Genomic DNA, 18,186 nt, shown 5'->3' with positions numbered 1-18,186 from the left:
GAGATCAATAGTTATACCATTAATCAAATTTTTAAAACTTTTAGATTTTGTATCTAAAATTATACATAAAAAAAATAATAAGTTTATGGATTAAATAGTAAATAACATCCTGTAAAATTGTAATTTACAACTATTTTTGTTAGCTTTAATTTCGTGCCAAATTTGATTGTAATTTCTTCAATCATATTTCCCTGTATTTATGTGAGTTTTTAATTGTAAGGAACAAGTGTGAGAGAGTATGAAGACTAAAGCTTGAAAGGATGAACAAGTGGATTTCGCAAGTGTCTAGCGAGAAGCACAAACACTGACCACATCTAATCTGAGTGTTAAGTGAAATTTTGGTGTTGCTGGGAAGCATTAGAAGGAGCCATTCATTGGCGGATGCAATCGGGTTGAATTGTAGGATTCGAGAAAGTTAGANTTCTTCTGTATATGTCTTGGAACTACACTAAATGTAGGGTCAGAAGGCTTGAAGATATCCATTGACATTATGTTAAGGTGTTTCAGAACTCTATGAAAATGTCTGTGTATAGTCTCACCAGAATGTTGGAATCTTTCTTGAGCCATCCTATAACAAGCTCCTTGTCCAAGTATCATTAAACATATACCTACTGACTCTTCAAGCCTAATATGCCTTGTGTGCTGAAGTCCATATGTATGTTGTAAAACATTACACAATTGAAGGAAAACTTGTGGCTTCATTCTAAACATTTCGTAACATTTCGTTTCATTACCCGTCAAACAATCCATTAACCACATATAGCCAGTTTGTTCAGAATCTCTACAAGGTTGTTTATCAATATATTTCATATAATATGTCACTGCAACATGACATCCAGCAACAGCAAGATCATATAATTCCTCATCATCATATTCATCATTTTCCACATCATAAGACTGATCTTCATCACTATTATCAATATGATCATTGTAATCCATAGGAATATCACCTAAAATATTATAGCAATAAATTAGATAAATCACAATAAAGAAAATGAGTAAACATTTAAATGATAGGTACTATAGTGTGATAGTGTGGTTATTTGCTAATATTTGTAAATGTATGCATTGAGTGGATATTTGTAGATATTTGTAAATAGGCATTGTGACAATTGTAGGCTTGATATTTGTAGATATTTGTAAGTAGGTGTAAAGGTGTGCACAAGTGGTGCGTATATTGCTACAACGGTGTGCATGTGTAGGTATGACAGTTATGTGTGTAAGAGTGTGCAGGGGAATGTGCGTGTGTGTGTGCACAGGTAAATTACTAAACGGAAATAAATTGTGATATAGAGCCAATTAAAAAGAACACACTAATAGCCACATTGGAAGGCTCATATCCTTGGGGTGGGTGTGCATGCATGTGCTAGTGCATGTTTGCAGGTGGTTGGGTGTGGGTGGACAGGCATGTGTATTGTTGTTGGCAAGGACAAGAAAGTTCTTAACCAAGGCCAAAACTTGTATCAGTATCTTCATATGACCTTCAACATATTTTACTAGCATAAATGGCAGACAAATTTCCCTAGCATGAGAGTAAAAGGCAATCAAAGGTCTAAGCCACCAAATTTAAGATTATCTGTCACTCGATTATGTCAAACGTCAAATCCTAAATTTTAAAATATGCAAAAAATAAAAAATAAAAAATTCATTCTTCTATGTCCAACAATTACTTTCGGTCTTCCAAAATTTTCTAATACTATACATGGTTACATGAATCCGTTCTAATCTCTTATAACTCAATGCAAATTTGAATGATCCCACAAGTTTTATAGTGGTAATTACAATTTCTAAAGGCTTTCAATAGTTTCCTTAAACTTCCAGAAAACATTTCCCCTTCATTTAAGAAAGCAAATTTCAACTAGGGAAATTCTTTTTGTTACTTACACAACAGAAGCACTTCGCATGGTTAAAATTAGTTATGGCCACAATAATATTTACTCAACTCAATTTTAGAAATGCTTCATATTTTTTTTCTGCATTACTTTTATGTATATTGAGTTAATGAAAGGCATCTAATTTGAACTTTAAATAACACAATACGACAAAATCAATGGTAGCCATAAAACTTGGCATGGTAAGGAACATACTAGAGTCTCACTGATAGCCTTGTGAATTAGATCCTTTAGTAGGGCATGAACCTGGAATCATGAAAAAATAAAAATGGCTCATCAGGAAGTAGGCAACGTCATTCAACAATGCAATTTTGTATATCAAGCAAAGAAACAACAGAAAAACTTGCATCTGCAGAATGACATAACTTTCAAGGCAGCTGCAGAATCACACTACTACAAACTAGCTGCCCAAAATGCATAGAAACCAGTAAGTTCCAAGTTATTATATGTAGTGCATTTTCTACAGTATCTTGCATGAAAGTAACTTCATATTCAGAGGAACAACACCCACATTGCTTAAAATACAATTTTTCTGTTACGAAATATACTTTTCTCTTAAAGGAATTGCCAGGCAGTAGAACAATTTTAACAATAATGGACCAACTTTTCCATGTCTCATTAGCTGTTCATCTTTTATTATATTTCAGTATAAACTGTCTTTTTTATAAAGAGGACTCCATTCCTGTCAGTTCATACCAAATTTTGTACAAAGTAGGTTAGACATTCTCATCCCCAGCAACACTAGCACAGCCACTTTATACAACCATCTACCAAACTTAAATTCAAGAGTGTTACTAAACTTAGTAGATGATTCAGAGAATATTGAAAAGTCCACCACTGTGAAAACTTAACTTCGATCTAAGACAAAGAAATTTTAAAAAGCTTTACCAAAATGGGGCCCATGCTCCCCACCATAATTGATATCTGAACAGAGGTATCATGTCACCCCAACTTCTTATTGTTCAGTGGTTCATTGCAGAAATATATGTTGAGGAGCTGGAGCCTTGAACAGGAGCTCATAGGAGCGCTACAGATTATATTTGAAATGATCATGTCTGTGCCTTTGGAATTCTTCTCTTGCCAGATCCTTTAATTAAATTTCTTATAGAATAAATTAGACTATAAACTAAACAGACAACAATTGCCTAAGAAGTACCAGAGAGAAGACTAAAGCAATCAATTGGATCTACAAGTCCAATAGGATGTGAAAGTCTACCATAGAGCTCAAAAGTTCTCTCTTTCTCTCTCTCTGGTGTAGTTCAAGCTACTTGCTGCTCACGCTGGTCCGGAGAACACATTTTTTCAGCCAGAACCTTACTCAACTGGCTATAATTTTGGTTACATCAGAGCTCAATCTAACTAATGAAATAACAAGAAAAGTATGAATTCAGGCGGTTTAATTCGGTAATTCCTAACTTGTCCAAACTAAAAGAGATATGGAAATACCACAGAGCAAATGATAAAGTCATCATTCTTAAAATGCATTAGACCCTGACAAAGACAAACACAGATGTCTAGTCATTTTCCTTTAAGCAAATATAAGGTAATCACATGGCCCACAACATTAGATGACTAATTGTAGAAAACATATTACAAATTGTTCTTGAAAACAGAACAATATATTTCCCTTTGGGATTGCATTCTTGGAAGAGTAAATATTTTTCTGCAAAGAATACAAGTATCCAAAAGATCACAAACAAAACACAATACTTCGAAAATAAACATGACAGTGAAAGACTGCTGAGAAGTTGAATCAAACTTAATATAATATATCCTTACTTGCAGACTCTCCAACAGAGTTCTCAATCATGAGGATGGGTTTGCCATATGAATCTGCACTTGGATACGGGTGGTCAGCCTCCCAACTGACAAACTTATTTCCCCCACACTCCAACTTAGCTTGAGTTGTATCAATCCGCTTTGTATCAGGCTCTTCAAAAGCAACCACTCTTTGATCTGGAACTTCAACAACAACCTTCGTGGACGGCTGCCAGCCCCCGTAACCAACATTACCTCCCTTTCGTGATCCAACATTACCTGTCTTTGGCCGGTTTGAAGTCGGGCTCGCTATCCACTTCTGGGCATCATCCCATTTGGATGGCGCCGGCTTAGAGAATGATCCAAGAGGAACTCGCCGGGCACCTCGTTCAGCCTTCTGGAACTCAAAAACTGACGAGGACACACTCATAACATCATGGCCACTATCATAATCCAAAGAAGAAGGGTCTTCTTGGATCCTAATCCTCGAATTTACTAATGTGTTATCTTTCATTCTACGGTCACTAATTATCTCCAAACCTAATGAATCGGCTGTGGTCGAAGCAGCACATTCAGGAAGAACACTCACAACATCTACATCTTTGCAATTATCAGAACCCATACCACCACCTGATCAAAGTTTTCCATAATTAATTAATGGATTTCAGAAACTCACTCTTTACTTAATAAATGTTTCCTATTCTAACCTACCTAGTAAAATAAAGAATCATTGAAACACTTGGAAAAAAAAAAGTGAAAACTCAAGACCCTTTATAACAAAATTCAAAGTTTTAAACTTTAAAGTTTAAACCAAAAGGCACCGCTTGTTTAGATTGTAAAATATTTTCCAGAGAAAAAAAAATTACATAGAAAAAGAGAAAAAGTCATACAAGTACCTGCATCATCATGAATCTGAGCTAAAGAATGAGATCTGGAAGTGAAATCAGATTGAAGCTCTTCTCCTTCCTTTCGCTTCCTCTCCACTCCCACTCCCACTCCCACTCCCAGAAGCATAGTCCTCAACTTTCCTGGAGACAATCCTCCACCCTATAATACCATTTTCTTTTTCTCTTATAAAAAAAAACTAAAAATACTCATACAATAGCAGATCAAATAATTGCATTGGGAAACGTAAAATCAAGAAAAGCAACATTACATAATATTTTATTGTATACTTGTATAATTTATATACTATTGCATTTATTTCACAAAACAAAGAAGAAAAAAAAAGGGGGGGGACCTGAGGTTTCTGAGGTTTTTGGATCCTTTTGTACTCCATGCTTGTGGGTTGTGTGACCTGTTATGTCACAAAGCTAAATTCGGGGAGATTTGTTGGTTGTGTACATTTTTTGTTTTGTTACTTTTTTTCTGGGTTCTCTTCGTTTTCTTTTATAGTTTGGTTTTAAGCTTGAATGGAGTTTTACACTAGTCTCGTGTACAAACAATGAAGTGACGAATACACAGAGCGAGAGAGAGAGAGAGTTTGTAGTTTGTGTCTGTGAACTGTGAAGTCAAATCGCTTCCTTGCTTTCTTTTACTAAAACAGACACAGACAGTACTCTGCTTAAGGACAATACAGTTGTAGCAGCTCAGAGAGTAATAGTACGGCTTCCAGAATCGGCTCCCCTACGGTTCTCTTTGGTCCAGTTCTTTTCAACTTTAATTTTAAAGTGCCGCAAACTTTCACTCGGGTGAGAGGAAAAAATAGTACGTGCGCTAATGGCATTATTATTAGTGGTTTGTGGTTTAGTTTAGATGAAAATTAATGCAGTAGTATATAAAAAGTTACGTTGGAGTGTTGGAGATGCAAATTTTGAAGTTACTGGTAAAAAAAAATGTGATATTAATAATTAGTTTATATAAAAGTTAATAAAAAGAGTTACTTACAATAATAGTTTGTAAAATAGTTTATAGCTTTAACATTACTTTTAATTTTATTTAACTGATTCTTCAATTTTCAAGTTTTTGATTTTTTTTCCTGTTTTTAGTATTCAACCATTGAAGTTGCTTTCAAATACGTTTTTCCTTTTTTATTGAGGTTGTACTTTATACAAGTACCATGATAGCCGAAAGCCGCACACCATGCATTTAATTTAACAATTCAAAGCATTGATTGTTCTTCACTTCTTTGCTTCACATTTTTTTTTTTTTCACTATTAATTTTTCGGGATTTTGAATTTTGATATTTATGTGAATTATAGCATAGTGTTACCCCATAATATTTTTACAACAATTTTATAATAAATATTACATGACATTTTTGTAGTAAGATAATTTTAGAAACTTGTCAATTGGATGACAGTTTAGTACACAACATTTTTATTATTAATTTGATAAAGTTTCATCAATTGGATGATAATGGAGGAAAGTGTTTTTTTTTTTTTTCCTCTTCAAGATTTGGGTGGAGTTTCATTTTCCCAAATGAGAGTGTAATTACTATTAAATTTTTAACCTACCATTAACAATTTGCTATTTAGAATTTATTGTGAAAATATAGTTGTAGTTGTATTTGATATGAATAACTTGTATACCAAAAGTTTTGTAACATAACTGACACCTTTTGATACTTTCAACAAAGATATCCAAAATCAAACCCTCCTACCCAACTATTGATATATTTAAAATTTTAAAATATATATATAATTAATTGTATGAAAATAGTTTCTTTAATTTCTTGATAAGGTCTAAGATTCAACTATTTTTTAGAGAAGAATCTAAGATTCAACTTGTTATAACTATTTTGAGAAGTAATTATGTAATATTTCTTATTTTAATTTTCTTCTTCCATTTTTTTTTCTTGAAACAAAATTTCTTCTCTCATTATTTAGGTTAAATCACATATTGCATCTTCTAACTTTAATCTATTAAGTTAGTATATTTTTATTTTAGTTATTATAGTTTCAACTTTTTTTTCATAACTTGAATCTATTTCTATTGTGATCCTGGTTTGTTCAACAGATTTAATACCACCCATAAAGGCATGGTCAGTCTTTAAATGAAACCACATAAAACACCAACAAAACCCACCTAAGAAAGCCACCTCCAAAGTCCAAACCCTTACACCCCTCAATACATTCAAAATTTCAAACACATTCAAATCCCAATAACATCATCAAACGCCAAACCCAGCATTCAAGCACCTTCAATCAAATCCCAATAGCCATCAATTTCACCAAACACATTAGAGTTTTAGACCATTAAATTTGAGCCACCTTAGTAGAGTAGTCCTCACTAATTGAGCCACCCTTTTTTTTTTTTTTTTTTTTGAGAAAAAATTGAGCCACCTTAGTACATAGTACTGTAGGAAAAATTATATTATGCCATTTCTCTCACAGCAATTGGGTTTCACAACTGTGTGGGACCCAACAGTTGTGAGAAAGATGACATATACACCCGAAACATGATATATTATCTCGTATTGTAGAGTCCCCATTAATTGACCCACCTTACCTCAATCAATGCATCAAACTGCCGCCACCAAGCAGCCTAAATTCGTGAACCACCCAGTCCAAGACATGGTGTCCATTTGAATCATGTCTACAGGTATGCGTTTCTTTTTTTTTTTTTTTTACTAGCACTTCTTGCACTGTTTATTAAGGCAAAACTACATCATTTTCAGCAGTAAATAGTAATCTAAATTTTTTTTTTTAATTTTTAGTAATAAGCTTTTAGTTTTCAGTAAAATAAACGGTATCCAAATACACACATAATGTTTGACTCAATTATATGTTTTTTTTTGTAAATATAAAACCTAATGAGTTTTTTTTTTTTTTTGGTAAATATATGTTTGGGTAAAATACTATTTTGGTCCATAACTTTAATAAAAATTTGTTTTTCATTCCTAAACTTTAAACTTTAAAAAGTTTTTTTTTTCACCTAAATTTTATAAATAGTTTTTTCAATAGTTTAAAGATAAAAATAAAGATGAAAAAAGAATATTTTTTTTTCAAATAATGTAGGGATGAAAAACAAATTTTTAGTAAAATTTAAGGATATAAATAAAATATTTTTAATAATTTAGGGATGAAAAATGAAATTTTCAATAGTTTAGGGACCAAAAATTAACTTCTTAGGCCTATTTGGTACGTGTATTTAAACAACAGTTTTCAGTTTTTTTTTTAAATACGTATGGGTGAAAAAGTATGTGAAAATACGTGTAATATTGTTTAAAAATTGAAAGGAAAATGCTAATGAATGCCCTTAAGACACTAATTAATAATTTATTTAAAGAAAGTTTTTTATAGAAAATAAAAAAAAAATAATTAATATTATATCAAACAGGGCCTTAAAGTTTAAAATAAAAATACATACCTTTAAGAAAGTTTACGGACCAAAATAATATTTCACCCTATATATATTTTTTATGTTTATTTTTTAATTTGTCCAATTACAGTACAATTATTTTCAAAATCTAAATGTAGAGGGGATGACAGTATGACACGCCAAAACAAAGAGATGCTACATGAATCAAAATCACTTCAAGACGGACCCCTCGCTCCATGAGCAACATTTTTCAAGAAAAAATAAAAGGGAGGAGAGAGTCGTTTGTCCAAAGGAAGAAGAAAAGTATGTACGAAGTGTCCAATGACTTTGACCGGACCAAATTAAAGTGATCAAAAGACGATACTGTCATTGATACAAAAAAGACAGCCGAATCAACCTATTGAATCTTACGAATTGAGAAAGATTTCAAATCCTTTCCTACCAGCATCGACCAGAAAACATTCTATAAAGGTGAGACAATGCTGTGAATGTACTGTCACGTTAATGAAGCTAGCCGATATCCGTGCTCTTTGTTGTATTTTTTTTTTTTGCCAGTCATGTTCTTTTTGGTAAATAAGCCATTATCCATGTTACCTCCACTTCACTTTTGACCAATCAAATCTTATTCAAACCCGTGAATTAATGATTAGTCTTCATGATTAATACTTAAAAGAAAAAAAAGAAAAAAAAAACCTTCATGATTAATCTAATAAAAGAATCTTTTTGTTTGGGTTTCATCCAACTGCGTATTAAAATATTTGCACACAAATTTTTAAACACTCTAAAATACTTATATTTTTTAGTTAAATAATGTTAAATTTAAATACACAAATTGGTTAAAGGAGTAATTTACTATTTTTTTAACAAACTTCATGATAAATCTATATTATTTATAAAAGAATTTTTTGTTTGGATTTCATCATCTGCAAACTAAAATATTCTCATACAAATTCTTAAACTCACTAAAATACCCATATTTTCTAGTTAAATAAATTTAAATTTAAAAACACAAACTGGTTAAAAGAATAATTTACTATTTTAAAAAAATCATAAATTTTAGGCTTTCAAATTTTTATCAAGTTTCACGTTGAGAAAAATCCTAAAAATTAAGATACTATCTCTGTAAGGACTCAAAAAGAAAATCCCATGCCCACCTAGAATAGTGGCCCCTAGTCCTTCAAGCCAAGCCCAACACAATGAATTTTTAAGAAAGTGGGCTTGTGAGTCAACTGCAATGCTAAGAAAATTACAAGCTTAGGATCAATAGAACCAAAGCGGTTAATATGAGTGAAAAGATTAACAATTCAGTATAAGCTCCTCCTCAGGCAAGTCCAAGGATGGGTTTCTTATTAATAAACAAGGGTGATGTGTTTGCAGAATGATGCCATACTCTCTCCATATCTTTTCTCTTGTAAGGGGTTCATCCCCTCTTTTTGTGGGATTCTTTTCCCTATATAGTCTCTTCCACTGCATCTCAGCCCTCCATCTGTACATCTTAGGAGAACAATTTGGATGTTTGTCCCATCAAGACCCTTCTGGAGGTGGTAAAGAGAGCTATGAGCTGTGAAGTCACTGTTCAGGTATCTTTTCCTCATAAATGCGGCCAATTTAGTTGATGCAGTGCATTAAATGTGGAGGTAGTAGTCACCTTCCCAGATATTTCCCCCCTTATGTTGCTTGCATGATTCTGTTGTCTTTCCTAAAACTTTACTTTCCAGTGTAGAGAGTTATATAAAGTACTCCCAAGGTGTATTTGCTCTTCGAGATTCTCAGTCGACGGACTAGTCTGCCTTCTCTTCTTGGACTTCTCATTCACAGCTTTCGCTTGTTTCTGAATGATCTTGACATCTTCCCTCCTCGAACTTAGTCCACGTGTTAGACTTTGGTTAACATATATGTGGATCTTTGATCATCCTCGGACAGGGCCCACGACCTAAAAATGTGCTCGGATCATTTACCCCCACAATCTCTATCTCACTTTTAAACATTATTTCACTAAATCCAAAAAAAAAAAAAACTTAATCGCACACTCAAAGCGCGTATGATAAGTCTAGCATACTTAATACTTATATCCTCCTATTATAAAGGGTTCTAGCCTTCTAGGTTTATAACCCTATCTCAAACACAAGTGGATATTTTACAAATTTTTTTTTTAATCTCAACAAAATAAAATTATTTGGAAGTAAAAAAAAAAAAAAAAAAAAGAAGGCTAAAACTACTTTCATTTATCGAGATTTATTTGCCTCTAGCTAAACTTCCATCTCTTAAGAAACACACAAAAATACTCAAAAATCATCATCAAAATTTTCTTTTTATCTCCATGACTCATACCAATATCATACTAAATACTTGTGGGGGGATGAGGATCTAAAATAGTTAATAAAATAAGCAAGGGCATTTCCGAGGAGGTGAACTTCGCAAAGTATCCTTAGAAAGAACTTATCTAACTAATAAAGAGTACGAATCATTGCAGTTGATAAGGGTGCCGAGGACTCCTACTTAACCTCGAAAGGCCAAGAATCAAGAATGAAGGGAGCATGGTACAATCTGAGGGGGGACAAAGGTAACATGGTATTGAACAAGGAAGAGAAGAAAAAGGAAGAACAAGGCAACCATCCCCTCTGCATAAAATCCACTGCAACTACTTAGCTAACCGCATTAATGGGGAAATGACCATGAATAGTGTTCCCATAGTTAATACTTCAGTGTAAAAACCTTGTAGTAAGATCTTGAATATGGGACAAGTATCAAGAAAGTCTAATCATGACCCTCCAAATGTAAGATCCAGATGCATCTTTGCTAAGTTATATAAAGCCAAGAAGCACTTGGATCAACGGGAGGTCCAATTTGGAAGAGAAAAAGAGAGAGAGAGAAATCATCCAATTGTAACATCATCCTCGGACTAAACCCGAGGACAAACACTTAGCCATTTTTTAAGCTATTTCTAGTTGAATATTAATCACTACACATGTAATTTTGATCTAAATTTTGCATTTTGTTTTATAGCAAGTACTTAACGGTTGACCTTGCATCCCATCTCTATAAATAAATTGTGTGAGCGAATAGTAACTAGATTAAAACCAACCCTACATATTTGTTCCACTTTTCGGCTGCCACAATACCAATAAAAAAATTACAAAGAAACTTATAAATTTTTAGTTCTAAAACATAAAAAATAAATAAATAAACAATTAACCTCGTCAATAATAAATTATAATGTTTCTTTCTCTTTCTCTTTAGTTGTAAAATAAAATATATGTATGTCTTTTCCAAACCAATATCCCAAACACTCAGGGCGTAGGGAGGGGGACGTGATCATCTTTTAAAAAATCACCACTCTCCCTTATATTTCTTGGTAAAAAAGAATTATTTTAGTTATAAATTTAAATAAAGGTCCCCATAGATATTTCCTAAAAATGTATAATGCATTTATATAGACCAATAATGCATCATTCCCACCCCCACCCCCTCTCTAATTACTCTTATCCCATAATTAGCTCATTAAATCATAACTCACCTGTGGTTAGATCAGTTTTAATAGCTTGAGTGTGTGTATATAAATAAATAAATACACACACACACACACACACACACAAATACAAGTATACAACATAACACATGTTTCTACAAAAACTTGTAAACTAAATGGTGTGGGGTGTATTGCCAAAGAAGAGTCTGTTACTTAATAGTAACCACTCAGATTGAGGTCCCATGCAATAGCTTCAATATTGGCCATCGATTAAATCTAATATTCAGAAAATTGACACATCATATGTCTAAGTTGGTGTGGGTTCTTAATTTGGATGGTACCCAGGCCTAATGATGACAAAGGGTCCTGGGCCTCCAAAGATGGAGGATTGACTATTGGTGAACTAGGTCAAGTTCTCCGTGGCCTATTGGGATTGTTATATGAACTAGTTTATGCGTATGTCACATAGAGATCCACAAGGCAAAAATGCGATTTCCTCCTAAACAATAAAATATCATTGTAAGCGCATTTTAATGTCTTAAAATGACCTTTTATCCATACAAAATGAATAAAATAATATTATTCATAATATTCACAATGAGAATGATATTAAAATAGAGTATTAGGGTTTATCTTTTATTGTGTAAACATTTAAAAAGAGTTCCTTTACTCGATTCCTCCATGATGGTTCCTTAGGAAAGATGTTGCAGTGATTCCTCCACCAGTGGTTCCCTGAGCGTGATGTCATGGTTCCCAGGGGTATTAGGTCTTTAATCCATGGAACCTAAAATGCTGGTTCCTTGAACCATGGGGCCTTTAATCTAGCAACCTGAAATGCTGGTTCCTAGGCCACAGGATCTTCCTCCATGCTTACTTGATTTTGTCCTTTTTTCTTTACTTTTGTAGGTTCTACGTAAGAACTATACAATACAAATATTCTCAAGTAATTGTTAGTTCCTAGGTTAGGATATACATTCTAAAACATATACATATATGTAAATGAACTTCATAAAAATGAGTCAGCCACGAGAATCTTGGCCCTAATTCTCACAAACTTAGTGCTTTTGCACAAGACTTGTGGGATTTGGAACTCAAGTCCAAGTAGCTTTACTTGGACATTTCTTTCCAAGGTAGTCAAGTGCGGAGGATTTTGTGGAAGAGAGTGATATCTAATGTGTGCATGTTTTTTTTTTTTTTTTTAGAGGCTAAGTGATATTTTGAAGGATCTCAAGGATATGGGACGAAGTCCTCCTCTATGGCTCTCTTGTTTTATTTTTTCTTTCTCCCTCTCCCTTGTTGAACTCTTTAATTCCCTTAGTGGACATGNTCATTTTGTCTTTGCATTACATGGATTAATTCATTCATTGCATATCATAAAAATGATCTTGAGATTCTAACAATCGCAACAGCGTTTTCAGTTTTCAAATCGGATCATTGGATTGAAAGATATCGCATTATCAAGTTTGCACAGTCAACATGCATTGTGTCAAGATAAGGTTGACTACACACAATTAGTTTAAATTAATTCTGATTGGTTAAACAATTAAAATTAATTAGATAATTCTATGATTGGTTGATAATTAGTGTTTAAAATAAGGATGCATGCATGGGAATAAAAGGGATGGTTAGATAACAATAAAATTGTGGATAATCTAAACTTTATCAAGATTTATTTTAAGGTATTTATCTTCAAGATAATTTTTCTTAAATAGCCTGAATTATCCTGAAAAGAGATGAAAATTCATAGAAGAGGATGAAACAGCGTCTGGGTACAAGGATCGGCCAAAAAACCTAGAAAAGGAGTCCAAACAGCACCCGAACACAAAAGAGTGTTCAGAGCTATAGAGCCATAGGGCTGAATTTTCATGTGATGGGCTTTGGCCCAGCAGCTCTCGGGTGACGATAAGGCACACCCTTTTTGACCTTTTCACAAAAGGATGTGTTCGAATTCAAACCCTAATCGCTCGTACCTATTTTTTAGAGTCTTCTAGCCTCTATAAATAGAGACTGAAGCTCATAATTCAGCATTTTTTTTTCCATGCTTTAAGAGACACACGTTTTGGGCTCCAAACAGCTCATATTTTTTAATCTCCTCTCTGATTTTTTGTTGAAGTTGGGGTTTTTAGGTTTCAAAGATAACTGAATAAGTTTATTTGAACCTTAAAACATCCTCTCAAGTAGAAGAGTGCTCATGCAAGAGGTTGTTTTCTAAACCCTTTTATTTTTATGCTTTTCTTATCATGATGATGTATGTTTAATTGTTTCAAATATTCATAATTTGGTTTATAAAACATGTTCTTGATTTCTTTATTGTTGGTATAATTTGTTTCTTAATTTTAAAGATCTACATGTAGTCAACTATTTTTCTTCAAATAAAACGGATCTGCATCTTTCTTACATGTAGATCTGAATTTTTCTTCAAATAAAATGGATTTGCATATTTCTTAGATGCAGATCTGAATTTTTCTTCAAATAAAATGGATCTGCATCTTTCTTAGATACAGATCTGAATTTTTCTTCAAATAAAACAGATCTGCATCTTTTTTAAATGCAGATCTGAATTTTTCTTTAAAATAAAAGGGATCTACATATTCCTTAGATGCAGATCTAAATTTTCCTCACATCAAAACTGATTTGTATCTTTCTTAGGATACAAATCTGATTTTTCTTAAAACATATGCAGATTTTTGAAATAAAGAAAGAGATCATGAATTGTTGTTTGTTTTGTTTGAGTCATGTAACATGAAATTATGTTGTGAATGAGATCCTCTTAATAAAAAATGTCTTTTTCAAATATAGAAACAAATCTGATTTTTCTGTTACATAAAAAAAACCATTTTTTTTATCATCATCAAAACAGATCTGATCTTTTACAAAACTCAAAACCATTTTTTTTTTATCTCTTAAAAACAGATCTAAATTTTTATCGCCAAAACCACTTTTTTTATCTCACAAAATAGATCTGGTATTTTGACAAACCAAAATCAATATTTTTAATCACCAAAACAGATCTAAATTTTTTTAAAAAAAAAAAAAAAAAAAAAACAAAAGAAGAGATTTCATTCATAAAAAAATTTGTGTGATTTAATTTTTATTTCACATGTTCAACATATCATTCATGACATGCATAACATAATACATTGGCCACAAGAGTCTAGAAGACCAGACTCAGTTTGGGTGGAATGGGTGCCTAACACCTTCCCATTTCGTAACCTAGCCTCTGGGTTTAGGTCTTTGGTTTAGAAGATCTAGCCTTATCTTTATTTGTTTTTGGTAGAATGTAACTAGGACAACAGGCCATGTAAATATTTGGTAGATTGTAACTAGGACCCAAAGCTATGTAACTTTTTAATTTTCTTTCAGATATGTAATTTTATTCAATCAATCAATGGAACTATTCAGTCATGTATTTTGTAATTAGTATTTTTTTTTCTTATTTTTTTTGTATAAAGAAAAATAAGTGGCGACTCCATACCACTTACCCAGAAAGAGAGGTATCTTAAAAGGTACCCGAATCTCTTTTTTAAGGGACGCTTTCATCGAGGTCTCTCACAAAGGGAAAACTTCAAGATCCTTCTTTCACCAAAAATCACTCCCTTACCGACCAAACCACTTCTCCCTTACTACCAATTCAAGATCCCATGGGCTTGGACCATGGGTTACAAAGATGATACATGGTTTGTTGGGTACTTAATGGCTTTTTCTGGGGACCTAAACATACACCTTGGCTTTCCCATGTGTCAGCCAAGGTCCTTTTCTCAAGGTTTTAAAAGGACACATCAAGGTCTTGGGCCTTGATGTTTACTCTTTTTGGTTTGGCAGTTTTCAAGAAATGGCATAGATTCCTCATTGCAATGGGTGAGCTTGGAAAGTGTCTGACCATCCTCCCACATGTCCTCTGCCCTGACCAAGATCCCTCGGTTCCTACGTCAGGTACTAAACCTGAGGACACCACTTGTCCCTTTCACTTCTCTCTGCCTCTTGATTTCGACAGGACATCTAACGAAATTTCCATCTTTCAAGGATACATATGAGTGGCTTGTTCCCAAACTATCTTCTGGGTCGCCCACATCCTTCTCAGGATCTTCTAGATTGTCCACGTCCTTCTCAGGATCTTCTAGGCTTTCTCTCAAAGGATCCGCTTCCTGGATGATTGAGATCCCACTCGTGGCCTTAGTCTGGATCCTCTTCTTTTTTACTTTTTTCTTTCTTTTTTCTTCTTTTTGGGGCTTTTGGCCTTCATGGTCCTTCTTAACTTCACGAGTTGGGCCTTCTTTTGTTAAGACCCATGGTCTTTCTTTGCTTTTCATGGAACAGGCTTCCTTGTCACATTTTGGTCTTCAACAGTTGGCGATCTATGTGCTTCAATTTCTCTCCTTTCTCTTCTCTTTTCACTTCAGAAAATCCTAGCATTCATTCTATGGGCCGCATTTCAAGTTAGACCTCATGGTATACAAATAAGGGTTCCCTCTTGCTAGTGCTACCTTTACTCACCCGTAATTTCTTTAAATAAAAAAGAAAAAATAAAAAAGAAAAAGAAAGTTAGACACACAAAAAAAAGGTACTTTTACTTATAATCATTGAATTTTAACAAGTGTATTTTTTATTTTTAAAAATTGTGTATTGTAATTCATAATAGATATTTACATTTCTTTAATCTATTTAATCTATGACCTTAGACCCTCGTTAACAAAACCTAAAAACAATAGCTAGATTTCACAAAAAATGAGATTAGAAGGTGCCCAAATTATGGTGTAAGCATTGTAATTACTTTTCAATCTAGGCAATCTCAAAGAAAATTCTCATCAAGGCTATGACCAACTTAACGAGTTACATGGGAATACATTACTACCACATTTTGGGTCTGTTTGGGATTCACTTATTTTACTGAAACTGAAAACTTTTTACTGAAAGTACTGTAAATAAAGGTAAAAGTTAGCTGAAATAATACAGTGAAACTAATGCATAGTACCAAAAAGTGCAGTGGGATTCATGAATAGTAGCAAAAATAAGCTGAATAGTAAAATAAGTTTGTAAAAATAACTTGCCAAACAGACACTTTATCGGCTAAAAAAAAAAAGAAACTTCAAACAAGTTTGTCAAATTGAAAAGAGGTTTGCCTTATCTCCTTGTGAATAGTACCAATCTTTTCAATATTGAGTTTGCCTTATTTTATAGATAAGGATTGTTATTTTGGCTATCCCAATTAATTAAAAGATAATACATTAAACTAATTCCATTTTAATTGAGATTTTAAAACTTCCTTAGTAGAGTTAAAATTTTGTATAGGTGAATAATGAAGTATAGGATACTTTAAATTTTATACACAAGTTTAGCAAGATTTATCATTAATCACAAAAAATTAATTAAATATTTATTTGTTATGTTGTTAAAATGACACTAATCATATTAATTACCTTTTATCGTAAAATTCGTAATAATTTTATTAACCAATCTTTGAATGCTATATAGATTATACCAAGCGTTCTACTTTAGAAACTTTAGAAGATTACAATAACAATACTATATAGATTATACCAAGACAGTGGCGACTCCAAGAATTTTGTCCAGGGTGTTCCTGGACAAACCAGAACAATAACCTATCTTATTCCACTTTGAACAAATTTCAGGTCATTTCGGTCTATTTAGGGTGTTTTGGGACATTTCGGTAAATACCGGCCGAAATTCAAGATTTGGCCAACATGAAGTTTGTGCTTTAAAAAATCGCTTACCCTCATCTAAGGGTACTTTGTCACTTAGTTATTTTTAGGTGACTAACATCCTGTTAGGGAATTTTGCCACTTAGGCTTCGTTAGTGACTAATATCCGTCTAAAAGAATTTTATCACTTAGCCGTTTTTAGGTGACTTACATCTAGCTAAGGAATTTTGTCACTTAGGCTTCGTCAGTGACTAATATCTGTCTAAGGGAATTTATCACTTAGCTGTCTTTAGGTGACTTACATCCAGCTAAGGAATTTTGTCACTTAGGCTTTGTCAGTGACTTACATCCGTCTAGCAGAATCTCATCACTTAGCCATTTTTAGGTGACTTACATCCAGCTAAGGAATTTTGTCACTTAGGCTTCGTCAGTGATTTACATCCGTCTAATGGAATTTTATCACTTAGCCTTTTTTCTTTTGAGTGATTTATATCCAGTTAAGGAATCTTATTACTTGGGCTTCGTCAGTGATTTACATCTGTCTAGCGGAATTTTATCACTTGGCCTTTTTTCTTTTGAGTGATTTATATCTAGTTAAGGAATCTTATCACTTAGGCTTCATCAGTGATTTACATCCGTCTAGTGAAATCTTATCACTTAGCCTTTTTTAAGTATTCTAGGCTTGCATACAATACGTTGGAATATTGGCTGAATAATGCTTTTATTGCTTTAAAATGTGAATACAATTGTACTTTACATCTATTGTTGGTATTTCTTCAAATGCTCGATATTCCATGGCCGGGGTAGCTTCTTCTCGTCCATAGTCTCCAGGAGATAGTTGCCTTGCCTTGAGTAATGGATGATCTTGTAGGGCCCTTCTCAAGTTGGTCCAAGCTTCCTTTGGGTTGGATTCTTAGTAGTTGGCATGACTTTGTGCAGAACGAGGTCTCCTATGTTGTAGTATTCAGCCATCTTCTACTGGTATTTCGTCATCTTCTATGATGCTCCGTCTCTTACTTCATCCAAACAATCCAGGTTGACTTTCAATTGATTGTCGTTGTTGTCTTCACTAAAAGCTTATCTTCTCATGTTGGTGACTCCTACTTCGACTAGAATTACTACCTCGGTGCCATAGGTGAGCCTA

At 33.2% G+C, this 18,186-nt stretch overlaps 1 protein-coding gene across 1 annotated transcript in view; it reads right to left on the bottom strand.

Annotated features, from left to right (window-relative positions):
* Positions 1–5,201, bottom strand: part of LOC111991502 (uncharacterized) — a 33,212-nt gene extending 28,011 nt beyond the window's left edge. The window contains exons 1-3 of the mRNA XM_065777546.1: positions 4,902–5,201; positions 4,547–4,699; positions 3,672–4,280 (exon numbers count right to left, since the gene is read on the bottom strand). Of these exons, the coding sequence (XP_065633618.1) occupies positions 3,672–4,280; positions 4,547–4,699; positions 4,902–4,929 (790 nt within the window). The 5' untranslated portion in view covers positions 4,930–5,201. The remainder of the gene's footprint in view (positions 1–3,671; positions 4,281–4,546; positions 4,700–4,901) is intronic.
* Positions 5,202–18,186: the final 12,985 nt, after the last annotated feature.

Source organism: Quercus suber, unplaced genomic scaffold (genome assembly GCF_002906115.3).
Source record: "Quercus suber isolate HL8 unplaced genomic scaffold, Cork oak 2.0 scaffold_158, whole genome shotgun sequence".
Lineage (NCBI taxonomy): Eukaryota > Viridiplantae > Streptophyta > Magnoliopsida > Fagales > Fagaceae > Quercus > Quercus suber.
This window is presented reverse-complemented; position numbering and strand designations above follow the sequence as displayed.